Raw genomic sequence first — 27,614 nt, 5'->3', positions numbered from 1 at the left:
ACATTTTTTTCGCTCTCTCGTCGTTTCACTCACTCGACGGCTGAAATAGTTCCATAAAAGTGGAAAATCATTGTGATTACTCTAGCAGAAATTTTTCTGTGTACATTTCAGTGAAATTATACACATTCATTAAAAAAAAAGAATCGACACAAAAGTTAAATAATATTAAAATATACAGTTAACCTGTATGGAGTGAACAAAAAAAATTAAAATAAATATGATATGTTCGAAAAAAAAGTGATAAAAATTGAAAAAAAAAATTTACTGTAAATAAAAATTAAATTTCTCAAGAAATTTAGCGAATTATCAAAAAAAGTGGATTAATTTCTTAATTAAATTTAAAATAAGAGTTATAAATGAACCGTAAAAATTTCGCTCCGGTCATCAGTAATTTAATTATTTTTTCACTGTAATTAGAGACACACAAAAAATTAAATTAATAAAAATTAGCACAACGAATTTTCTGCAGCAGGAATCGTAAGTACTTTTTTTCTGTCGAGACATGTCGTTTTTAAAAAAAAATTCTAATGTTGAATGGCGTGTCTACTTTAAAGGAAATGGTTGAAGTCTGAGACGGTAAATGACACGCAATTTTGTTCTAACGTTCGGGTTGAGTGTTTGTGTCAATAATTAGTTGAAGAATGTGAATTTATGAACAAATGTAGATTATTGATGTGTGATTTTTTTGTGAAGAGGCGGTTGAGTTATAACGTGTTGAATGTGATGTAAGAGGTTTTAAAATAAGATTTTTTTTATTTTTGATGAGATTTAAGAATAAAATGATTCAGATTTTTATTTGAATTGATAGAATTGAATTTTTAGAGCAATTTTAAATTATTTTTTTGTTATTTGAAGAAGTAATTAAATATTTTTAATATTAAAAAAAATTAATAATTAATATTTTTAATTAAAAAAAAATAATTAACGTAAAAAAAAAATATTTAAAAATTATTTTATTTAATTAAAATTACAAGAATTTCAGTAAAACTATTTGTATTTAATTTAATTAATTTTATTAAATAAAAAATTTTTTTTTTAATTAAAAAAAAAACAAAAATTATTTTTTTTTTTTAAAAAATAAAAAAAAAGTATTTTTTTTTAAATTTTATATTTAAATCCTATTTTTTTTATTTTTATTTAAATTTTTTAATTTGAAAAATTAAAAAAAATAAATTAAATTAAATAATTTAAAAAAAATTAATAAATAATTTAATTAAAATAATTTAAAAGCAAAAGGATCAAAAAACCTCTTATGTTTTATCAAAAAATTTAAATTAATTAATTAATTTGCGCTTAAAATCTTAAATTTGCATGATCTCTTAACATAACCTCAATATTTTGACATAACCTCAAATTTTTTCACGTGTTTCCGATTTCTTGTAAAAAAACAAAAAACAATTTGAAAATAATTTTAGACGTAATTTCTAATATTTATAGACATTTTTGATGTAAAATATGAAAAAATCCTTTTTAAGACCTGAAATTTTCTTTAAAATTTTAATTTTTTTTTTAATTTTTGTCAAATTTCAAATCAAGAGAAAACTGTAATTTTAACTGATTTTTTTTAAACAAAAAACAAAAATTAAAATAATTTTGAAAGTAATTCGATAGCTTTTAATCTCCAATAATTCATGATCTACCTTCACAATCCCGCATCTCGAATCAAATTCTAACAGTTCCCAAACTGTATCAAAACGCTATCATTTTTCACTCCACTTTTTTTTACGTCAACCTGTTCGCCGCTCGTATTTTACCTTCCCACTTGTCAACTCATAAAAATTAAGTAACAGAATAAAAATAACACGATAAATAATAGTAATAAATACATTTTCAATTTACATTCCTCGCCATAAGATTTTCTTCGTGTAACGTTGCTCGTTGTTCGTTGTTCAAAAGCCAAGCGAAGAGTTAACTGTCGCATTTATAAGTTCCGTTTTATTTCATCTTAATCATGTATTTACCTCTCGTTTCTATCTCACACATTACACTTTTTTTTTGCTCGTTCTCTTCTTCTTAGAGACTTGTTTATTTTTCTTACGCTTACTAATTCATAATAATTATTATTGTGATGTAGGTACAGACAAAAAAACGTCGGAGAGCAGGTATTCTTCAATTATTTCTATTACCTTGGCAGAATTTTTTTCTGTTCTATGTTCTCAGGTCTATTTGAATGTACGTTAAAAAACGTGAAAACCATGAGAGAATAAACTTTTTTTTTGTTAGTCTTGAGCTAAAAAATAAGAATTTTATGAGAAATTTTACATTTTTTTTGTCTTGATGATGTAAAAAGTGTCAAGTAAGCAATTGACATCAATTTTTTTAATTCGAAGAATTTTTATAGAAACAATAATCAGCAAAAAAATATTTTTTAGTCGATTTGAAACCTATTTCAAGTACCTAATTATTTTTTTGAGTAAGCAAAAATTTTAATTTTTTATTCTGAATAAAAATAAATTAAATAAAAAAATTTTATTTTTAAATGAATGTTAATTAAATATTTAATTTTGATTAAATTTAAGACTTTTATAATTATTTTTTTAATTTTAAAATTTTATTTGTTTATTTATTTAATTTTATTTTTTTTTATTTATAGAATAAAAAAATAAATTTGGGACTCATTTTATGATTTCTCAGAAAAAAAAATTAATTTAAATTTAAAATAAAATAAAATTAAATTAAAAAAAAATAAAAATTTTAAATAAAATAAAATTTTAAAAACTAATTGAAATTGAAATAAAAATTAATTTTTTTTTTATAATTTTCGAAAATTTAAAATATTTTTTATTTATTTATTTTTTTTAAAATAATTTTGAATTAATTTTATTTTTTTTTTAATTTAAAAATTTTTTTAAATTTAAAATTTTTATTTAATTAAATTAAATTTTATTTAAGTTTAAAAAAAATTCTTATTTAGAAATTATTTAGAAAAATTAAATTTTTTTTATCAGATTTTTAAAAATAATTTTTCATCAAAAATGCGATAAAATCCATTAGAAAACAAGATTTCATCATAAAAAAATTAACGACAAGTGTCAAAAAATAATCAATCGAAAGTTGTTTGACCTTCTTCTAACCCACGATTCACAATTTTTTCATTAATCAACTTTGCCAATTTTTTGAAGGGAGACGTCTTGTCACACGTAACCATCGACCGTTACTTTTAATGGCGAGAGATTCACTTGTAAATATTTATTTATTACTTTTTATAAAAAATAATTAAAAAAGAAAACAACAAAAAATTTCTCACCTCGCCAACGTCCCTTCTTCTTCTTGACTTGCTGATAAATCTTAACTACCATGTGTTTTATGTGAATCAGTGCATGACAAAAAAAAACATGAGACGATGATTTATTAGAAGTTTTTTTTTAATTTTTGAACCCAACTTACTATTTTTTTTCTCTTTCACAACTTTTTTTCGTTGAATTTTAAACTTTTACAGTTAAATCGCTAATAAAAATGCATTCATCGAAAATTTAATCAGTACAAATTCTGTCACACCTCTTCCCGAAAAAAAATTTATTGGAATTTTATTCAACCGATCACGCATACAAATCTCGTCATTTTTTTCGGTGAAATAAAAAAAAAGCTTGTGGCTTGTGATTTGGCTTGTTATGAATTAAAAAAAAAATTGTAAAGAGAAAAAATCTGTCACACACCAAATGACTCACTTCATTCATAAAAATGCAAATTACTCTCGCGACATGAATAAATAAATAAAATCTGCCGTTCCTTCCTCCATTCCGTTCCGTCGTCGTTGCTGCTTTGTTGATGTTTATCGATTTAGTTTTATCGCCCATTTCGTTACTATGATGACGAGTCATCTAAATTAGCTAAATTATTAGCATTATTAGGTGATAAAGAAAGGCGTTCAGAATTGATTGGTTTTTAAACTGAAGAGATATTTAACACCGAATTTGAAGGGAGATACCTTCGGGCGATATTTCGTCACGATTTATGAATTTCTTTTGAGCGTAAATTAAAACAACATGGACTTTCTTGTTAAAGAAATGAAATATAAATATCGCGCTTTTGTTGTTCTTTTTGTTGTTGTTGTTACACAAAAGACGCCTTGAGGTGATAATAATTCAGGTTCATGCATCTCGTGAGGTTGATGTGAGATAAAAAGTTGGAGTTTTTTGTCTGTCCTTAAAGAATTTTTTAAAATTTGAGAAAAAATTTCAATTTTTTTTTTATTTTTTAATTTTTGATAAGTTAAAAATTTTATCTTTTTATTTAAATTAACAAATTTTTATTAATTTTTCGATTTTAAAAAAATATCATTAGAAGATTTTTCTGAAAATTTGTTTCAAAATTATAAAATTTAGAAAAAATTTTTGAGTTTTTAAATAAAATACTTTTTTAAAAATTAAAATTAAATAATATTATCAAAAAAAAAAATAAATTTATTAAAAAATTTAAATTATTATTAAATAATTTTAAATTTCAAAAAAAAATATTTTTTTTTTTTCTTTAAAAAAAAAAAAAAATTTCAAATTTTGAAAAATTCTTTAGACCAATTTTATATTTTAATTCATTTATTTTCTCTGAATTTTTTTTTTTATTTTTTTAATTTTGAATTTTAATTTTTTTTTCTAAATTTTTTTTTTTCTAAATTTTTAAAATTTTAAGATTGGAATCTGAAATAATATTTCATTAAAAAATAATATTTTATATTTTTATTTATTTATTTTTTTTTTTTTGTTATTTATTTATTTAAATTCAAATTATTGAAACATTCGATTAAATAATAATTTTTAAAAATTTTACTAAATACTACATTTAATGATGATTAAAAAATCATTAAGCAATCAATTAATTGAAAAAAAAATAAAATTTAATATTAAAATCTTACCTCAGCGAAAAAATACACTCAAGTCAAGTCCATTCAACTTCACTCCAAATAAAAAAGTCTTCCATTGCCTTACTTTAATTTATTTATCGCATCGTAAGAGGTAAATCGCTTAATTGGAAAAAAATATTGAGTATTGAAATTAAAAACTAAATTTATTGATTGCTCATTCATTTTGTATTCGAAAGAGTTCAATTAACTTCATTAAAAATTATCATTTTTTTTACGATTACTAAACTTTTTTCCTTCACCTTTGATCGTAATTTATTTTAATTATTTTTTCAAAACACTTGAAAATTTATTTTTATTACAAAAGTTCATTAACTTGCCAAAATCTGCTTAATTGTCAAATAAAAAAATTGTCAAACATTTTTTTTGGTCATCATCCAAAAATAAAACAAAAATAATAAATTAAAAAATGCAGCAGTAATGCAATGACATAATTTGCAAAATTATCACACTCAAGATCTGTGACACAATTTTCATTGTCTTGCTAATTTTTATTTTTTTATTTATTTTTATTGTTTTTTATGTTCTTTTTGTTTTGTTTATTTGTTTGCAATTTCAGTCTAGAACAAGGTCTAATCTTATGTGGGTGCTGCTGCTAAAAAATACATCCTGCTTGTTAAAATAAAAAAAAACAAAACAAACACTTTGGGCTTTTTAATGATGCAAATTATGCAATTTAATAGTCAACTGGGCAGCTTCCTTCCTCTTTTGTTTATTATTTATTTTATGAAATAAATCAAAAAATATTTTTTTCATATTTTTTTTATAAAAGAACGCCAACGGAATATTAATAAATTTATTAATTTTTACGCTCATCATGATTTTTTTTCATGAATTAATTCACCTGATCAGCAGTTTTATACATAGAAACCGACAATGAGGCAAAGGCTGTTAAGAAAAATGTTTCAATTCTTTATATTAAATTTTTGTTTGAATTAGCAGAAAGCGATTTTCAAATTTTCTAACCTAAAATTTAATTAAAAAGTCTGATGTAATATTAATAATATAATTTTCAAATATTTTAATATTAAAATAATAATTTTTTATTATTTTTATTCTTTTTCATAAGAAAAATTAAAATAAATGCTATGAAAGTGATTAATTTAAAATTCGTTTGAATTAGCAAAAAGCGATTCTCAAATTTTTAGCTGTAACATTTTATGAATAATTTTTTTCACAATTTATTACATTTTTAAAATAATTATTAAAAATTTCAAAACAATTAAATTTTTATTTAAAATAAATTTTAAAAATTTAAAATTAAATAAATTATATTTATTTTAATTTATTTTTTTTTCTTTTAATAAAAAAAAAATAATTAAATTAATTATTTAAATTTAATAAATAAATTATATTTATCGATATTTATAAATTAAATTTATTTTTTTTTTCATTTTTATCAATACAATTTTGTTTTTTTTTTTTTATTTAATTTTTGAATATGAATTTTAATTGATTATAAAAAAAAAATTAAATTTTATTAATTTTTAAATAAAACAAAAAATTAAAATTTAGTTTTTAATTAATTAAAAATTAATTTATTAAAATTTTTATTTTTTTTTAAACCGAATTAAATTTAAAACATTTTTCTTAATTGTACTTGCCTTTAATTTCTTAAAAAATGTTTAATGTAAAAAAAATAATCATCGAGGAATGCATAGTACAAAAATTTGTTAACACTTTTATGCTCTGCCTTCTATTAATGAGGTAATGTTGTATAAATAAATAAATATGCAATCAACTTCGTGTACCTATTATTATTATTATTAAATATTATTAAATAGATTCATTAGAGGAGAAGAAAAAAAATGTGTGTGAGTCGGTTTTTTATTTACTTTTTTAGCATTCACGAATTATATTAACCCAATTTAACTCTTTTATTTATTTTTTTAATGATTGCTAATTGAATGTGAGCCAAAAGTTCCTCGTCTAATTCCGCAACAAGTCTTTCGAATATTTTCATTTAAATAACAAAACGATGATTTTTTTTCGGGCACAAGGCAAAATCCGCTACAACGCTCATTTGCATCGGTCAACCACCAAGGCATACAGTTCATTGCCGTTTTATGGTGCACACACAAAAAAAAATAATGCATTTATATTCATTTTATTCTCTCGTTCGTTCGTTCGTTGCCATATCTATCGTCTTTACTGTATTTTTTTTTTTGCGATGAATAGCGAATGATCGTCATCATAGTGCAACATTCAATGGTCGGTGAAACAGAATTTCTGTAAATAAATAAATAAAAAAAAAATTAAAATAAATAAGAAAAGAGCGGTTTTGTGGCATTTAATGATGCAGCAGTTAGTTTGCCGGCAATAGAAGCTAGTTTTAGCTCATAATGCACGTCGTCATCGCTGATGATGATGATGATGTTCAAGGCAAAGATGCCGACGTCTGGATTTGTAATGATAATCCAGAAAAATATTGAAATTAATGACTTTTAGCTACTTCTTGGCTTAAAAAGGTGTGTCGCGTAATAATTTTACACAATTTTAATAAAAAAAATAATTCGAATCAAATACCGTTCAAGGTTATCAAAGACGACGCCCTTTTTAGGTTTTAATTTTTTTTTTCATTAATTTTAATACAAAACAGCCTTTGTTTCAATAAATTTACAAACACGTAAAAAAATATTTTTACAAAAGTTCACTTGAATTTTTTAAGGTCAGCAATTGCTTTTGGCCATTTTTGATCGATCGATTGTCATGATCGAGTCATGACCATAAAATAAAAAAATGTTTAATTTAATTTATTAAAAGAAATTTTCTCCTCATTTCCTTGCGCACTTGATTGTTTTATGTCAATAACTTGACATACTTTTCGATGATGAAGTATGTCTTCATACAAAAAAAAAAAGATTTATAAAAAAAATTATAAAAAAATGAAAGAAAGATTTTTTTCTTCACTTTTTTGTTTGTTTGTAAATTATTTACGTTAAGCACGTTTATGAATCGAGCCACACATAAAATTCACAAAAACCCGAAATTTCTTGATTTTTTACAAAGAAAGTGTAACCATGTCATGTTGTTGCTTTTATGATGAGTTATGAGCTATTTACGTGATGATGAGTCAGATTCTTGAATTTATTCACTTGTCGTGATTTCAGCAAACTTGACATACTTGTTCTTGTGAATTTCGTTTGAATTAAGTTTTTGTGTCTAAAAATGTAGACAAAAAAAGTTGTCAAGAAGAATTTATAAAAAAAAAATTAAATTCGCTAAGTTTTTGCTTGGTTTGAATTAATTGGAAAATTTGTGAAGTTTCATTTTGATGAAAATTTGTGTACCTGAAAAAGAAAAAAAATTTTAAAAATTAAATTTTATTTTTTATTAAATTAAAAAAAATTTTTTAATTATTAAATTTTTTTAGTTTCTAAATTTAATTTATTTAAAAATATTTTTTATTTTTATTTTATTTTAAATTAAATTAAAAAAAAAAATAATTTCTTTTAATTTAAATAATTTTTTTTTTAAACTTAATTTAAAATAAAAATTTAAATTAAATAAGAAAAAATTAAATTAACTTAAAAAAATTTTTGCTTGGTTTGAATTAATTGGAAATGATAAAAATTTGTACCTAAGAGAAAAATTATAAAAAAAAATTAATTTTATTAAATGAAAAAATATAGTATTAAATCTAATTAAATTAAACTTAAAATTTATTTTTCAAATATTTTTTATTTTTTTTTAGTTTTATTCAATTTAATTTATTTTAATTTCTAATTTAATTTAATTTTTTTTATTTTAATCTATTTTTTAAATTTAATTTAATAAAAAAATAAAAAAAAAATTTTAAAATAAATTTAAAAAAAAATCCCATTAGAAAAAATACTTCTACGAATATCGTTAAATTTGCACACAAACCTCTAATTTAATTCCATTACTTTCAAATCAATAAATCCAAACAAAAACTAACCGATCACCAATAAATCAAACTTAAAAATCTATTACTAAAAAAATTCTCACAAAAAAACAAACGTAACGGTTACCCATCATCTTTCAACTCTCTACCTATCATTCATTACCCAAACAAAGCTAACTATTAAAAACGTGTTGATTCTTATAATTAAAGGTCAGTTATCTTGAGTTTGTGCTTTTTTTACTATTACCTAATTTTCTGTTTAACCTTTTGATCAAATTCTGCGAAGTACAAAAAAAATGTTAATCACAGTCTTTCTCACCCAATTGTATCCGTTATTATTTCGCACTTTTTTTTATTGTTTGCGATTTAAAAATTATGATGAATTGGATGAAAACGTGTAACTTAAAATGAGGTTAAATGCATTTCAAGTTCAAATCTCTTAATTGCTTGTTAGAAGTGACAAAAGAGAACGTTGATGAAGAAATCAAGAAGGAACTTCATGGCATGTTTCTAATTGCATAGTAATTTCTCGCCAAATGTCATGATTAAATTTGCAGTTTCGTTGCATGAGACGTCGTCGCGATATCTCCAACCATCATCAATTGTCCTCTCATTCCTCTTTGTTGTTTCTCTTTTATGACTTTGAATTCTTTTTGCGTCTTGTGCATTTGTGTGTTTGTTCAGGCATTTTAGCATGACGGTAATGATTTTTCGTTGTTGTTTATACAAGCAACGAAATTCCGCCGATGTTGATGATGATGTGTCTCGAAAGACCGGTTTTTGGTTGCAACTTCGTTATTTGGGTTGACATTGACCTTAACTCTACTGCGTTCTTTCTTTTGCTTTTGCCTTTGAAGAAAGTTTCCGGAATGAACCAAGAATGTCAATAACTGATGAGATCATGCTGCCCACAAATTATTATTAGGTTTTGTGGTTACCTTGCAACAATGTGTAACTTGGTTTTATGTAATTCATAATAAAGAAGGTGTTGGCAGCTAATTTAATGCAACTGACACCTTCTATTCATTTCCATCTTCTATGACAATACAATTTTATAATGAGGTTGTTCAACTATTTCTCAAGAGTGCAGTTGAAGAGACCTTTAGACCTCTTTCGCGATGGAAAAAAGAGAAAGGAATCCTTGAATTTGTATATTTAATTGTTTTGACCAGGTAATTATTTCAACTACTTCGAGTTCATCATCTTCATCGTTTGCATGCAAAAATTTCACTTGATAATTAAACAATTCACAATTTTTTTTCTCGCTCCCTCAATGTCTATTGTCTTATGGAAATAACTCGCATATAAGGGGAATGGCATTGCACCGTCAAGTGGGGCGAACAATGACAACTGACAGACAATCCATTTGTCTTGAAGATATCTTTCGAGACTCTTGAGCTGATGAAACCAGTTAGTTGCTACATAACAGCGGAAAAAAAGTCCAGCGAGACATGATATTACTAATGACTTTCTTGCTTTTTCTCTCTGTGTCTTGTTCCGTCTTTCTTTCCATTCACATCATTATTCTAAACTGTCCTATTGTTTGTTTTCTTTAGCTGTAGCTATAGCTATCATAAGTGCAACGAAATCGAATGGGGTTATTGTACATTTACTTCGCTGTACAGCGTTTGCATTGCAAATTTCTTTCTTTTTTTAGACATAATTTTCTTGATGCTTTGTTACTTCATCATGCATTATTCATAATATAGCATTAAATGTAACTGAGAGGCATTTTATTCTATTAGCCTTTGAAGAAGTACTTCACTGTGATACTTATCATCAAAAGTATTCCATCATCCAAAAATTAACAATTCTTGTCACAACAATGAAATTTTATAAAAAGAATGACCAAAAACAATTTGACATAATTTTGACGTAAATTTGAGTCGGGACTACGGTATTCACGTAAAACAAAATGTAGGTTATGTTTATTCTAATCACATCACGACTACAAAATTGATCATTTTTACGGCATGCACGCACATTCCAAATTACATGCTGGAGTTGTTTACTACCTCTTTAGGTTTTTTTTTTTTTTTTTTTTAAAGATAAGTAAATAAACAACGTGTTCAGCTGTAAGGCATTCTGTGCTCTCTTTCTTTTTTATGTAATTTCTTTTACACAAAAGATCGGGCAATGACATGACCATCATATTATCGAATCGGTTCCCAGACTTCTGATTCGTGATGAGAGGATTGAAGCGCTACTTCAGGAGTCTTTTTTCGAATTTTCTCGAATATGAGTCTTTTTGTACAGTAGCATGTTTTGATGACAAAAGTAAGTTTTAAGATGAGATTCCGACGTTTTCTGTCCTTTTATCCAAAATTTTTGCTTGGTTTGAATTAATTGAAATATTTTTATCCAAAATTTTTGCTTGGTTTGGATTAATTGAAATATTTTTATCCAAAATTTTTGCTTGGTTTGGATTAATTGAAATATTTTTATCCAAAATTTTTGCTTGGTTTGAATTAATTGAAATATTTTTATCCAAAATTTTTGCTTGGTTTGAATTAATTGAAATATTTTTATCCAAAATTTTTGCTTGGTTTGAATTAATTGAAATATTTTTATCCAAAATTTTTGCTTGGTTTGAATTAATTGAAATATTTTTATCCAAAATTTTTGCTTGGTTTGAATTAATTGAAATATTTTTTATCCAAAATTTTTGCTTGGTTTGGATTAATTGAAATATTTTTATCCAAAATTTTTGCTTGGTTTGGATTAATTGAAATTTTTTATCCAAAAATTTTGCTTGGTTTGGATTAATTGAAAATTTTTTGCTTGGTTTGAATTAATTGAAATATTTTTATCCAAAATTTTTGCTTGGTTTGGATTAATTGAAATATTTTTATCCAAAATTTTTGCTTGGCTTGGATTAATCGAAATATTTTTATCCGAAATTTTGCTTGGTTTGAATTAATTGAAATATTTTTATCCAAAATTTTTGCTTGGTTTGAATTAATTGAAAAATTTTTTTATCCTGAAATTTTGCTTGGTTTAGATTAATTGAAATATTTTCATCCAAAATTTTTGCTTGGTTTATTTTTCTTTGTTGGGATGAACTGAAAAAAAAAAATAAAATTTCATTTTCAATATCAAACGTATGCAACAAAGAACTTACCCAATTGAACCATGCCATAATAAATAATTACACATGCATATAATTACGGGGTACAAAACAATCTCACTTTCATCTTTATTTATGGTTATTTGCTTCTTTTCTTTCATAACAGCAATTCATCTGCTTCCCCACGTCGCATCGTAGATCTGTAATAAAAAAAATAATAATAAGTAATCCGCTGAGGAAAAAAAAGTCGATTGTCAATTCAATCACGCGCCGTCACGAGAGAGGTGTATCTCTTATCGTCCCACAAGTTTACTTCTTAAACTCGCACTTACGAAACGAAAGCTAAAAAAATAAACAAATCAAGTGAAGACGATCCAACTTCAATCACTTTTCATTGTCATTCAAATGCTTACAACAAAATGTTGTTTTATTCCACTCAAGTTTCAACAACAACAAGCGATTGCTAAATGAATTTCAATTTATGGCTTCCAATGACTTTTTTGCCATAAATGTGATATAATGGACGAGTAATTGCATTCTTTGTTCCTTTTTAGAGGACTTAGCACGAGTTTGAGTCATTGTTTTGTGCATCGAGGGCGATCATGAGTTAGATCATCAGTAAAAATTTCCTAAAATAACATAAAATTTAAATTTAAGAAAAAAACGTGAGAAGTGTGATAAAATTCTACTTACCAAAAACCCCCCACGTAACAAGTCCAAGAAAGAAGTTCATGAGAAAATTCGTCTTAAACTACAATTAAAAGTAATAATTTATTATTTAACATTTTTGTTAAAAAAAAATTTCGGGGAAATGATGATAATGAAAAAAAAATTAAAATTTGGAACATCAGGTCACTTTTATGCATTGTTTTGTTTTTTATTTCAATGTTACTTTATAATTATACTTTTTATTATTATTTACAAAATGTTTGTACAAAAAAATGAACAAAAGACACGTGAAATTCCTCATTTTTTTGAATGAAAAAAAAATATCAAATTTTAAAGCGTTAATTATGACACTCATTTGTGAAAATGATGCGGCAAAAATTGAAGGTCTAGGTTTGAAATTAGATCGTTGGCATCTATTTACGGGAAAAACGACATTTTTTTTCAAAGAAGAACTCAAACACGTTTCAAGCGAGAAAAACGAGACAAAAAACGGTTGTTATACAATAAGTAAATTTTCTGGTTTTATTTTTCCTCGTTTTGTTGTTTACACATCGTAGATTGCATTCATTTTTCAATTAAACAGACATTATATTAACATTACCCAGCAACAAATGTAATAGAAAAATGTTTCGTATAAGCAAGAATTATTTTTATTTTATTTTTTTTTTTATATAAAACGTGTTGCTAGATAGAAAAGTTGTAATATAATAATAACAACAAACAAGACATTGCCTTTTCTGTGTATATTTATGTTCCTTTATTTTTTATCTAGTCCAGTTTTGAAGTTATTTTGTTTCTTATTGCGCATATTTTCGTTTTTTCATGTTATTATTATTTTATTTTTTATTGGTTATTGAGATACGGGCTTCGAAATTGAATTGAAATAGAGCAAGCTGGTTATTAATTGAAATAATTTAAATATAGAGTATTTAAAATTTTTTGCTTAAGTAATCAAGATTAAATTGTTAGTTTGATACAATTTATTGGGAAAGAGACAAGCGAGATATGTTCTTGCGATTAAAGATTAAGCTTGATTTGCAGAGATTTTTCTGTTTTCTTGAAAATAATATTTTATTTTTATTTTGATTTTTCTCATTCTTAAAAATTAAAATAAAATTATTATTTTTTTTTTCATTAAAATTAAAAAAAAAATAATAAATAATTAAATAAAAATAATTATAAATTTAAAATAATATATTAAAAAAAATTAATTTTAATTTAATAACTTTTAAAAATTTAAAGACAATAAAAATTTACAAAAAGTTAAACTGGATTTAATATGAATTTTTAATTGTTTAATTTCAATGAAAAAATAAAATTTAAAATAAAATTTCACGGACTTACCTATTTTTCACTTTTTAGCTTCGTAAAATATACCTATTTTTATAATTTTAATTAATTTATAATTTTTAATTAAATAGTTTATTAATTTTAAATTTAAATTTATTTTATTTTTTATTTTTAATTAAATTAGAAGTTTTTTTTTTTTTTTATTTTTTTTTTAAATAATTTATTAATTTTAAAATGAAATTTCATTTTATTTTATTTTTTCATTTACCTAAATTAAAATTTTAAAATTATTTATTTACCAAATTTTTAAAAAAATTGTTAATTAGGCCGCTTCAAATTTTTTTTGAACTTTTTGTCCCATTCCCCATTTCAAAAGCCGAAAATCCAATGGGGCAAAATAAAAAAAAAAAGTTTAAAATTTCATCAAAATTGGCCGTTTTTTGGTCTTTTTTCATATTTTTTCAAGGAATTTCCCAAATTAAAAAAAAAAAAATTATTAAAATTTTTTGACAGTTTTTTTTACGAAAATTTTTTGTTTAAAATTTTATCTTGAAATACTCTGAGATATATTTTAAATTATCAAATCCAATGTAGATACCCAAAAATCAACTAAAATTTTCATTAATGACAAAAAAACTGCTAAAATTTTTTCATTTTGTATGAAAAAGTATTTCAAAAATTTTTTTTATTAAAAAAAAAAAATTAGGAAAAAAGTTCGAAATAAATTTGGAGCGGCCTTAATTGATAAATTTATTTAATTTAGAAAAATATAAAAAAAATAAAAATTAAAAAAAAAACTTAAATAATTGCTAAAAATATTAAAAATTAACTTATCTGTAAATTTTTACATTTTTTTATTTATTTTTTTTATTTTATTTTTTATTTTTTATTTATTTTTTTTTTTTTTTGTAGAAATAAACCCAATAATTTTATTGGAAAAAATAATCAAAGTAACAGAAATCAACGTTAATTAATGAGAATTAACGTCAAACGATTCTTGATCCCAATGTAACGATAACGCAAAAGCAATTTCGCATGTCATGCGAGATGTGACAGGCAGCAAGCAGCAAGCAAAAAATTCTTGCATGACATAATTTGTGTGATCATTCAAACATTTTTATAGACAGTAGTAGAAGTAGCAACGAGCAAATAGTAGCTTATACTAAAAATTTTAACGTTCCATTGCACAAAAACTCAAAAGAAACGCATGACAGCCGTCTTAATCCAGTTAAAATATGGGTGCAACTATGTAAATCTACTGGTTGAGAACGCGTGCACCAAATGTCTCTCCAACTACTTTTACATTGCTCGGCAAAAATTACGTAAGAGAACGCGCTACAATAATTATATCGTGGAATGTGCGATTTTTTTTATGTTTAATGTTGGGCGAAGTTAGAAACGTGTTCTGTCTCCATCTTGAACTATGCGCGCGACAGAAAGTGAAATTTTAATTATTTTGACATTCCTTTGACACCTCGCTATCGAACGAACCTAATACATAAATTACTTTCCCGCGCAAATTTATCTTTCTGTAAAAATCTTTTCCTGTCTAATACGTAATTTTTTTGCACATTTTCAAGTGTGTGAGATGCAATCTGATTTATTGCCAGCCACAAAACATAAAAAAAACTCATCCGTAGAACAATAAACCTCATGTCAGCGATGCAATAGGTGAAAAAAAGCGCGCGATCTCATTAGCATAAAATGTATAACAAACACTCGTTACTTAATTTTGCGTTTTATGCGCACCCGATGATAGTTCAAAGATATGCTTTTAACGCCAAAAACTCGCTAAATAATTGTTTCGCGTGTCTTATGTAACAATTTAACTGGCCATTGTGTCATACAAGTGTAACAAATTAGGAGAAAAAAAGTGTTCAGGGTTCGTTGGAGAAAGAGAGGAAGTTGCAAGAGACTTTAGTATTGTTCGACATTCGAAGAAAAAAATTGTGCAAGATCTTCGAGACTTACTTTGTTGTTGTTTCCCGGAATTCGTTGAAGAAACAATAAAAGACGAAGAAGCTACTGACATGGAAGAAGAGCGTTATGATGTCTTGTGCGTGTAAGAAATTGGAATTAAATCATGCGGCGATAACTGTAACTGCCTATGAAGCTAAAGAAAAAAAGCAAGTAATTGAAGTAGAAGAGAATTTTCGTTCAAATAAGAAGAAGAAGTAGGGGGAATTGAAGATGAAACGTGTACGAAAGAATGTCCGGAAGTGACTTCTTATGCTTTTAATTGGATAGAGAATGCCTGAATGAACACCTGAGTCGAAGATGAACCTGCTGTTCATATGTTGTGAACACTTTATGGATTTCTTAAAATTTTTATTTAATGAAATTTGTAATTTTCTGATCAGCTAAGATCATAAATTTTTTTTCTTGATGTAAATTTTTAAGAGAAGAATGGAATTTCTCTGAATTTCTACTTAGTTTAATCGGCTTAGAAGAGATATTTTTATCTCAATAATATTTTTATTCATAGATTGAAAGAATTTTTTTACATTCCGCGGCATTTTCAATCTATTCATGAGATTTTGAGGTTATGTTGACATCTCGTATGATAGCTTAGCGAACACATCTAAACGTATACTCGATCAAATATAAAATTTTATTATTTAGAAAATTGAAAAAATTTAATTAATTAAAAATTAAATTAATTTGATTAAAATTTATAAAAAAAAATTATTTAAAAAAAAAATTTTAAAAAATTAAATAAAAAGAATTTAAAATAAAAATTAATTTTTTAAAATAAAAAAAAATATTAAAAAAATAAAAAAAAAATAAAAATAAATTTAAAAAAATAATTAAAAAATATTTAAAATAAAATTCGTTTTTTTTAAAATTAAAAAAAAAAAATAAATTGAATAAATTAATTACAAATTAAATTAATTTTATTAAAAGTTATAAAAATTTTTATCATAAAATTTAAAAATTAGACAAATTGTTGTTTTTTTGCCTTTTATAGTAAAAAAATTCATGACTTGCTTTAAAAATTCTAAAAAAAAAATATTTCGAGACTTTAGAAAAATGACTTAAGAAATTTACTTTTTAATTTTTTAAGAATCATTTTTCTGAAATCTCAAGAGATTTTTCAAACAAGATATGAATTTTTGTACCGTAAAAAAATGCAAGAAAAGCAAAAATTTACTTCATCTTCATATTTTATGATAGAAATTCTTAAACTGAAACGTGGTTTGCTTTCAAAAAAGCACTTTTTTATTGTATTTTTATTACATTTCTTGTCCAACACGTACACTTTTCAACACAAAATAATAAAAAAGATCTCCAGATTTCCGTAATTTATGCAATCTCTTCGGAGTAAAATTGCGTCGTTTTCAAAGTAATTGCAATTTCAAGCAGAATTATCTCATAAATTGCACTACTTTATGATCTGTTAAGATCTATTTTTCGTTAAAAATCTTGGACTTTCAGAAAAACAAAAGAAATTACCACTTTATTGCTTAACGATTTAATTTAGATGTACGAGCCACAACAAGATCAGGTTTTCAGGTTAATAGACGTTAACGATCACTCATATGTTGCTACTAATGCGTCGATAATGATGCAGTTTAGCTAACAAAGTCGTAATAGCTTTTTGTCGTGTGTCGACAGTTATTTAGAATCTCTTAACTTTTTTTTTACTTTTTTTGCAAAACCACATGCCAATTACGAACTATTATTTTATTATTATTGCCGAAGATCACATATCTCACAAAGCGGAACCAAACATCGTGTGTAAGATGAGATGACATAGATTTTTTTATCAGGTCAAATGGATCAAGTGTCTTTATTTTACTTTTTTTTTGTTTTTTGCTGTGAAGAAAAATCGTGAAGAATATTTCATTATTTTTTTTAATCTAAATAATGCAAATTTTGATTTTAATTTTTTTTTTATAAAAAATTATTTTATTTTTTTATGAAATTTTATTTTGTTTTATAAATTTTTTTTTATAAATTTTAATTTATTTTTAATATTTTTTTTTTCTTTTTTCTAAAATTTATTTTATTTTATTAAAGAAAAAAAAATTATAAAAAAAAATCATTTTCTTACATTTCAAATCTTTTCTTTGTTCCATTTCATCTGCTAACCGTTTTCTTTCCGTTGTCATATTAACACGAAGACCTCTAATTTTTTGCTTCATTTCCATTGTATTTATATGCGGTCCTCCGGGTCTCAAGGAAAAGCTTCTCTCGATATATCGCTGAAATACTCCAAATTTTTGGTCGAATACCTCTGCTGCCTTTTGGTAGTTGAAATTCTCTCTGTTATGCGGATTATGCACGATCAGAGCTGCGTACAGGAAAGTTGTCCGATTAATTGTACTGCTTATATAGGTAAGATGGCAATTTAGGATGGAAGCTAACATTTGAACATTTTTTGGTTTTTTTGATCGTGCTTCATTATTTTTGTGCTTCAAATCCATCAGACAATGTTGAGCGATGAGCATCGTTTTGATGACCTGAATCCTCAAAGTTGCATCTTCAACATCATTCGCATATTTTGGCAGCAATTTAAAGGTCGAGCGATGAAAACACGCCGGGCTGATATTCGTCAAACCATTTTCCTCCAAAATTTCTTTGGGAAGGATGCATTTCATATCTGGATACATGGAATAGAATGTTACGTGGTAAATTGGAAAAAGTAATAATAAACGTCGAATTGTGACGGTTGAAGAAATTTCACGTTCGTTACGAAGACTTTCCTTAACTTTATACTTTCGGATAAGTTCCCCGATTTTCTGAATCTCTTCGTCTTTGAGCAAAGTTCTGCCGTTCATGAAGGCTTTTGGATGGCGAGCCATTAAAAAAATCCGATCGCCATACATGAGGTATGATTGAACCAAAAAAAAGAATTCATTGTGGGTTTTATTGTCATTCATTGTCAGGTCTCCCTCATTGGCTTGTATCAAAATTTTAAAAAGTTTCTCAGGATTGTAATCCAGATATTCGATGTCACCTTCATCTTCCAATTTTTGGTCGTTATTCATGTAACGACAAGCGAGCAATCTATTTTTATAAAGCTCTTCCATTTTTAGAGACGCTTTCAAAACTTGTCTGCACTTGACGAATGCAATTTTTAAACTAAAACCGATTCTTTTATTTTTTCATGATTTTTTCCTTGTATAGTTCCAAAATGGCACCAAATTCATAAAAAAGGGACGATAAGTAAATTTAATCTTTTGCTCTTAATTCTTGTGAATTTTAACAAAACAATGTAATTGTTTTTTTTTTTTTTTTTTTTTTTTGAATGAAGATTTTATGAAGATAATATTGAATTTAAAACATAAAAAACTTATTAGTAAGATTTTTAAGGCATTTTAAAAGATTAAAAGATAAAATAATAAAAAAATATTTGAAAATATACTTTAAGAAAAAAATTAAAATATTTAAAAAAAAACATATTTTTTTAAAAAAAGTATTTATACCTATGGCGCCATCCATTTACGGCGTCGGAAGTTTGAGGGGGGGTGGGGGTACATGAGTTTCCGATGGATTTCGACGTAGGAGGAGGGGGGGTTAAAAGGAAAATACGACGTCGTATAAATTCTTTATAGTTAAGATTTTTTGTTTCAGTTTTTCAGAAATATTTACGCGCTTCAAATTTTTTTGTTATGCTTTGTAACTTACAGAGTGCAAACTTTATATTCTTTTTTGTTTATTTTTTATTTTTTGCTTTTTTTTATATAAATTTTTTATAAGTTAAAAACAGTAAATATTTTTTAAATAATTATTTTAAATATTATTTTTTATTTTGAAGGCAAAATCATTGTAAAAATTATAAAAATTTAATTTTTTAAATGATTTAAAAAATGTCTAAAATTAAATTTTCTTAATAAATTTTCGTTTCAGAAAAACTTTTCTTTTTAGTTATTAATTAATTTTGATATGTTTTGTGATAAAAATCTCACTTATTTATGATTTTTTTTTCTTACAACTCCATCACTCAAAATTAAACAAACCACGACAACTCGTAATTTTTTTTTTTGTAATGAATGGGCTCGTTACAAATAATTGTTGGTTAAAGTGATATGTGATTCAAAATAATGTTTAAATATTTGCTCGAAATTAATTGACTTTCACTTCACATGAGTTTGAGTTCATTTAGATGATGTTTGAATGACACGGAGATTTTTGCCTAAGTTCAACCTGTTTCGTGAGATTTTTTGTTTTTCTCAAAGTGAACTAATAGAAGGGATGTCTAAATAGCTCTCGAGGCACTTTTTTGTCTTACCTCGTAAAAAAAAGGCAAAAAATCTAATCAGATCGAGCTACTTATCCAGTCATTCATGGATTTTTTTTCAAGCTTGTTTGTTGTTATGTGATTTGATTCGTTTTACTTTGATTTGTGATTTTTCTCTTTTTTTTCGAGACTTTCATGCTTATTACGACAACGACGACGACGTATGAGAGAGACACAAAAAATGTTCATGCATGGGCGAGTTGCTAGATTTCTTGTGAACTAATATCTTGTTTTCTTTCGATTTGCAGGTAAACGGAGAATGGAAATGAGTACAATGGGCACACCAAAGATGTCTCGTGAGGAGAGACGATATTCCGTGCCCTATGGACCGGGAAATCAAGCACCTTTGCCGCCGGGAGCGTCGGAAGATCTTCATGCGTGGTCCATTTATCGTCAAAATTTAAATTCAGATTTTACGGATTCCGCTCTCGGATCGTCAGATAAGTCTCCGTTGCCATATGGAAATTTTCAGTTGCGTGATACGACGGTGCAAAGTATCATAAATCATCCAAGGTACGGGCCGAAATCGCCGTTGGGAAGTAATATGTACACTTATTTGAAATTTGGGCTGCCGAGAGTTTTTCCGCCGAATGGGGGAAGTCAACGGAGTCACAAACCAGGTCCCGGGCCAGGTAAGAAAATTTCTGTTTTCTTTAATTTTTTTAAAAAATTTTTGCGTTAGAATTTCCTTTTAAAACAAGTTTTTGCGAATCTTAATGACTTTTTTTCGTGAATCTAAATTAAAAAAAATAAAAAAGGTTAAAATAATTTTTAACATTTAAAAAAATTAATATCAAAATTTTATTTAATATCGAATATTTTAAAATCTTTATATGAACATTTAAATAATAAAATAAAAAAAATAAATTAAATAAATTTTTAAAAAATTATACTTACATAAAAAAAATTAAAAATTTTAACAAAATTAATTTTTTTTTTTATTTTTTAATTATTTATTTATTCTTTAATTACTTATTTTTTTTAATTGAAAATCATTTATATTTTCGTAAAATTCGTAATATTGATTTTCATTTAACAACGAATGGTATAAAAATTTCTATTTTCAATAAAATTTGTTTTTTTAGATTTTTTGTATCGTTTTACATTATTTTCTTTTTAAACAAAAAAATAATAAAAATTCACTAAAAATTTTTAAATATAAAAAAAAAATTTGATAAGATTTTTATTTAAATTTTAATATTTTTTTGTTGAAAATTTGAAAAAAAAAATCTAAAAATTATTTCAAATTTTTTTTATCTGACAATTTTCTAAAAATATTTAAAAATAAAAAAAAAATAAATATTTAAAAATACTTAAAAATAAAAAATATTTAAATAAAAAAAAATTAAATTTAAAAATAAAAATGTTTTCGATTATTGTAAAATTTTAAATTGATAAATTTCTTTTTTTTTTAAATTAAAAAAAAAAATAAAAATTAAATTATTTATAAAAAAAATAATAAATTTTATTTCAAAAAAAAACTTACTTGAAATTTCTCCTGATAATTTCTATTTTCCTTCGTCTTAACTAAATTTCCTGATATTTTTTAATTTTGAACTTTTAATTTTTTTTTTTCCAAAATAGGCGGAAGAGGAGGCAGAGTAAATCGAGGTTTCAGAGACAGCAGTATGCAACACGCCGGATCATCAGGATATGACAGCAGTGATAACGAAACGACACGCGCATCACGCCAACCCCCGAAAAATCTGCGAAAATTCCGCAGCGAATCAGATTTCCGGATGCTCAACACCGTCGTTCACAACGGAAATGGCATCCCGCCCGGACATCATCACCAAATGCATTCTCGCCCAAGTTCGCGAGCTCACAACGGAATTCCCGTGACGGCTTTGAAGCAAGTTAATAGTCGTGCGAGCATTGCCGGGCCTCATTATGCGCATCACAACGGCGGCACTCATCGCCCTAATGGACATTTACGTGCTCATAGCGAAGCTGACTTGCTTGCAGCGACAGAACTTAATTACGACTACGATCCGCGCGGATATGACACGCGAGATATGCGAAGTATGCGGGGAGATCCGTACATGTCGCGACGCCAATCGATCCATAATCTCATTTATCCGAACATTCAAGTGCATTGTTTGGATGTTTCGCCCATGGTGCGTGGCGTGTCGCTTCAAGCGAAGGCGGGAGACCTTTTTGCGGTTATGGCGACGTCAAATACCGAAGGAACGATGTTAATGGAAACACTTGCAGGGCTGCGGGAACGAATGGCAGGCGAAATTTTGATAAATGGACAACATGTGAGCAAAAAAATGCTGAGAAAATTGTGTGGATATGTCGCGGCGGCGGAATCTGCTCCTTTGGATCCACGCATGAACGTTCAAAGTACACTGAGGTATCATGCGATGTTGCGAGGACCCATCGATTCGAGTGACATCAAAGAAAGAGTGAGTTAAATTTCCCTGAAATTAAATAAAAAAAATTAAAAATTTTTGATTTTTTTTAGATCGACATCTTAGTAGAAGATCTCGGATTGTCAGCAATTCGTGCAGCGAACATTTCTCGATTGACGCACTCGGAAAAGCAAAGACTTAATGTCGCCTGTCAGCTACTCACGCAGTCTTCCATCATGATACTCGATCAAGCGACAAATAACATGGATATTTTTGACACATTTTTCCTCGTCGAGTATTTGAGGCAATGGTGCAATGGTAGTCGAATCATAATAATGACGCTGCAACCGCCAACTTTTGAGATTTTATCAATGTGTTCGGGAGTTTTGCTGCTTTCGGGAGGGAGAATTATCTTTTCCGGCAGTCGAAGTGATTTGCCGCGTCATATGGGATCACTTGGATATCCATGCCCGCCATTTAAGAATCCAGCTGATTATTATTGTGAGTAATTTTGACGTTTGGATGAAGAAATTGAGGAAAATCTTTCAAATTTCTCTTTGAAAAAAATTTAAAAGTACTAAAAATTAGAAGACTTTATAAAATTTATCAAAATTTTTGAAAAACTCATAACAAAACTCGATTTACACGAAATTTAACCCCAGGCGAGATCGTTTCAGTTATGAATCAGGAAAATTACTCATGAATTCATATTACCACGGTAATAACGTTCATAACCGAATTTGATTTGAGACGCATTATGAACGCTAAAAAATTTAAAAGAGAATTATGAACGTTCATATTATAAAAAAAATGATTCATTGAAATGAAACGATTTTTGTAAAATCTTAATATAATTTTCGATGTAAAATATGACATTCGGAAACTTTTATAAATTATGAAAATTAACAAATTTTAGATTTATTTTTTTTTTAATTTTTGGAATACTTGCTCCCGTGTGATAAAATAAATATCGCTAAAATAAATAAAGATTAATTTTTTGAAAATAAACTAAAAATGATAATTTTTAAAAAATATCTCAAAAAACTTTGAGTTGTAGAGCAGTTTGCTTTTAAAATTTTTCAGAAAACAACTAATGATTTCAAAAAAAATTTATCCAAATCGACACGAAACATTTTTCGAAAAAAATCTGAAAATGTCAATTCAAAAAATGACTGTTAAAAATTTGAAAATCGCCATTTCGCTAATTCAATCTAAAAAAATAAGATAATTCATCAAATTTTCAAAAATTAGTAATTTTTAGTCTCTTTTTATTGACTTTTTAATATTTTTTAATCGAAAATTTTTAAATGTCAATTCAAAAAATTACCGTTGAAAATTTGAGAATCGCCATTTCGCTTATTCAAACTTTTTGAAATTGAAATTTTTTAATTTTCTTTCAAAATATTATTAAATTTAAACATTTTATTCGATTTTACCTCATTTCTTCAGCCTAAAACTCAAGTTTTTGATCAAAAATAACAATTTTTTTAATTTTTACAGTGGATTTAGTGACTCTCGATGATTTATCGGCAGCAGCTCTCCTCGAATCAAGTTCAAGAATTGAGGCGTTAGCAAATGCTTGGGACAGAATCAACTCTGAACCTCCATTAGCTGCACCGAAAGCTAGTCTTCCGCAGATTGTTGTGAAAGCGGGAACATTTAAACAGTTCTATGCACTTTTTAAGAGGTAAAAAAATTATTTAAAATCTTTTTTTATATAAAAATTTTATGAAAAAAATTATTTTAGGAGTATATCATATAAGCAACCGGGATCCTTACTCTCGTGGATTTCAAAACTAATTTTAGCGGCAATACTTTCACTGTTAATAGGCACAATTTTCTGGGATGTTCCCGCATCAGATCCAAAACTTAATTTAAATGATAGATTAGGGTAAGTTTTTCATGATTTTTTGTTGGAAAATGTTAAAAATTCATTTTTTTTGCATTAGATATCATCATGCCATAATGTTAATCGGTCTCTGGCCACTGTTGCTTTGCTTCATCCGTGATACTCATGAAGACCGAAGACATGCGGAGAAAGAACTCAAGTTAGATTTGTATGGAAGGACCGTTTATATTCTCGTTCAAGTGAGTTTTTTCTTTAATTTTTCGATTTTTTTATCGAATTTTAATGAAAAATTATCTTTTAACAGAGCCTCATGTCAGTAATTCCCAGTTTATGTATCTGGGTTGCGTATCTCTTGCCAGCGCACAGTATGGCGGGATTGTATTCCTATAAAAATGATTCTGGAATTTACATGTATTTAGGTAATTTTTGATTTTTTAAAGACTTTTTGAAAAAATAAATTAAAAAAATTAATATAAAATAATTAAAAATTAAATTAAAAATAATTTTAAAAATAAATTAAAAAATAATTAAAAAAAAAAATAAAAAATAAATTCAATTAATTAAAAAAATATTTTAAAAAATTAAATTTAGTAAAAAAATAAATATAAAAATTATAAATTTAAAAAAAATTATTTAAAATATAAAAAAAATAAAAATAAATTTAAAAAAAGAATTAACAAAAAAATTAAATAAAAAAACAAATTTAACTAATTAAAAAAATATTTTAAAAATTAAAATAAAAAAATTTTATTAAAAAAAATAATTAAAAAAATAAATTAAAAAATATTTTAAAAAATTAAAAAAAAAATAAAAAATAATTTTTTTCAAATTTTTTTTAGGTTACATGCTCCTATTTCTCATGGCCATACAAACCGTTGCACTATTTTGTGCGCATTTCCTGCCAACAAAGGTTTCATCGTCAATTTTCCTGTCGCTGATCGTCTTTCTTCTCTCAGCAGTGGGCGGTTACATGATTCATCCAGCAGATATCAGTCCTTATTGGAAATGGCTTGAAGTTGCGTCGCCCCAAAAATGGACAATGCCCATTTTGACAGCTTATGAATACAGCAAAGAGACTCTCAAATCAACTGTTACGCTGGAATGTAAAAATAAACAGGTAAAAAAATATTTTTATAAAATTTTTAGAATTTTCAAACAAATAAATTTCTCGTTTTTTAGATCCAACATCAAGAAATCATCGTGAAAGATACGTGTCCGCCGCCCAATGGCACCGCCGTGTTAGCAGAGTTCAAATTGCTGCCCGAAGATCACGTCATCGATCCAAGCGCGATGTTTGCATCGACATCAGCTGCCCTCATTTTTGCATGCGTTTCGGTATTTGTGCTGACATTTTTAGTCTTTTTGGCGAATTGCCAGAAGAGTTTCGTGCGAAAGAGCAAACGACGTGCAATGAAGTAGAGAAGTAGGTTAAAAAAAGGATGTTTTGTTGAAATATTTAAGTAGAAAATCGATTTTTTGTAAAGTTGTTGATGCTGAAAAACGATGACTGGAGTGAAATTTTTAGTAATTTCGGAAAAAAATTTCTTGTTGGTTTTAAGAGAGATCACAAGAAGGATAATTTTTCAGATAATTGTTGCTTTAATGTGAAGCTCATGAATGATGCTCATTCAACTTTTAACACAGCTTTGTCTTTAGTCTTCGTCAGGTATTTCAGACCTATTCCAGTTCCACATGTTTGAAATCTGTTTGTTAGTGCAAATCTTCTTCAAACAGAGCCAACTATTTGAAGATGTTTCATTTTTGTGTAGTTTTACTCGACAAATCTGACATCTCGGAATAAAGATCATCGTAACGACTTTAAATTTTCCATAAACTTTTTTTTTAATCCAAAATTAATAAAACGCGAGTTTCAACCTCTTGATAATCCTTTCCTTTTTTTAATAATCTAATTTTTTCACTACAATTATCGTTTTTAGCTCAACAATTAATACAAAAAATAAATATAAATAATTTTTATTAATCACGTCTTGATAGAAGACTTGTACTCGTAGTTTTAAGTTAAAATGTAAGAAAAATAAAACAAAAATTTTATCTAATATAAAAATTTTATTTTTTATTTCATTATAATTAAGTGATGATTTAATTAATTATTAATTAAAATTTAAAAATTAAAATTTAAAAATTAAAATTTTTAAAATTTATTAACAAAATTAATTTTTAATTTTGAATTAATAAATTATTTAAATCAATTAATTTAATTTTATATTATAAATTTAAAAACTTTTCCTAAATTAGAAAAACTGTAACTAACTTTTTTATTATTAGTAAGTAGGGTTGACTTATCAATTTTTGAAAATTCAGCTAGATCACCGTTCTCCGTCTCAAATTGAAGGTTTTGTCTTTAGAAACAACTTTTGTTTTGGACTTTTTCCAAATTTTGCGTTTCCGATGTACAGGAGCCTTTTAAAGATGTTAGCAAAAAAAATTGATCAAAAAAAATTTCAGCCAAAATCCTCTTATTATGAGGGCTCATGTACCCATTTTTGAAAATTGAGTTAGATCACCGTTCTCCGTCTCAAATTGAAGGTTTTGTCTTTAGAAACAACTTGTTTTGGACTTTTTCCAAATTTTGCGTTTCCGATGTACAGGAGCCTTTTAAAGATGTTAGCAAAAAAAATTGATCAGCCAAAATCCTCTTATTATGAGGGCTCATGTACCCATTTTTGAAAATTGAGTTAGATCACCGTTCTCCGTCTCAAATTGAAGGTTTTGTCTTTAGAAACAACTTTTGTTTTGGACTTTTTCCAAATTTTGCGTTTCCGATGTACAGGAGCCTTTTAAAGATATTAGCAAAAAAAAAAATTTCAGCCAAAATCCTCTTATTATGAGGGCTCATGTACCCATTTTTGAAAATTGAGTTAGATCACCGTTCTCCGTCTCAAATTGAAGGTTTTGTCTTTAGAAACAACTTTTGTTTTGGACTTTTTCCAAATTTTGCGTTTCCGATGTACAGGAGCCTTTTAAAGATGTTAGCAAAAAAAATTGATCAAAAAAAATTTCAAAAATCCTCTTATTTGAGGGCTCATGTATTTTTGAAAATTCTCAAATTGAAGGTTTTGTCTTTAGAAACAACTTTTGTTTTGGACTTTTTCCAAATTTTGCGTTTCCGATGTACAGGAGCCTTTTAAAGATGTTAGCAAAAAAAATTGATCAAAAAAAATTTCAGCCAAAATCCTCTTATTATGAGGGCTCATGTACCCATTTTTGAAAATTGAGTTAGATCACCGTTCTCCGTCTCAAATTGAAGGTTTTGTCTTTAGAAACAACTTTTGTTTTGGACTTTTTCCAAATTTTGCGTTTCCGATGTACAGGAGCCTTTTAAAGATGTTAGCAAAAAAAATTGATCAGCCAAAATCCTCTTATTATGAGGGCTCATGTACCCATTTTTGAAAATTGA

General features: G+C 25.9%; 1 protein-coding gene across 1 annotated transcript; it reads left to right on the top strand.

The window, feature by feature from the left end:
* Positions 1–344: 344 nt before the first annotated feature.
* Positions 345–26,108, top strand: LOC134835932 (ATP-binding cassette sub-family G member 8). The gene is made up of 10 exons (XM_063850964.1): positions 345–477; positions 20,242–20,625; positions 21,578–22,401; positions 22,461–22,848; positions 23,848–24,034; positions 24,095–24,238; positions 24,297–24,435; positions 24,501–24,615; positions 25,036–25,313; positions 25,376–26,108. The coding sequence occupies exons 2-10, from the start codon at positions 20,253–20,255 to the stop codon at positions 25,613–25,615; spliced, it is 2,688 nt and encodes an 895-aa protein (XP_063707034.1). The 5' UTR covers positions 345–477; positions 20,242–20,252; the 3' UTR covers positions 25,616–26,108.
* Positions 26,109–27,614: the final 1,506 nt, after the last annotated feature.

Source organism: Culicoides brevitarsis, chromosome 3 (genome assembly GCF_036172545.1).
Source record: "Culicoides brevitarsis isolate CSIRO-B50_1 chromosome 3, AGI_CSIRO_Cbre_v1, whole genome shotgun sequence".
Classification (NCBI taxonomy): Eukaryota; Metazoa; Arthropoda; class Insecta; order Diptera; family Ceratopogonidae; genus Culicoides; species Culicoides brevitarsis.
This window is presented reverse-complemented; position numbering and strand designations above follow the sequence as displayed.

Bases quoted from the DNA above. Each gene is read 5' to 3' on its own strand.
- LOC134835932 (XM_063850964.1), top strand. From the start codon at position 20,253: ATGGAAATGAGTACAATGGGCACACCAAAGATGTCTCGTGAGGAGAGA. The intron at 20,626-21,577 runs GTAAGAAAATTT...TTTCCAAAATAG, and splicing joins CAAACCAGGTCCCGGGCCAG to GCGGAAGAGGAGGCAGAGTA. The intron at 24,616-25,035 runs GTAATTTTTGAT...AATTTTTTTTAG, and splicing joins TGGAATTTACATGTATTTAG to GTTACATGCTCCTATTTCTC.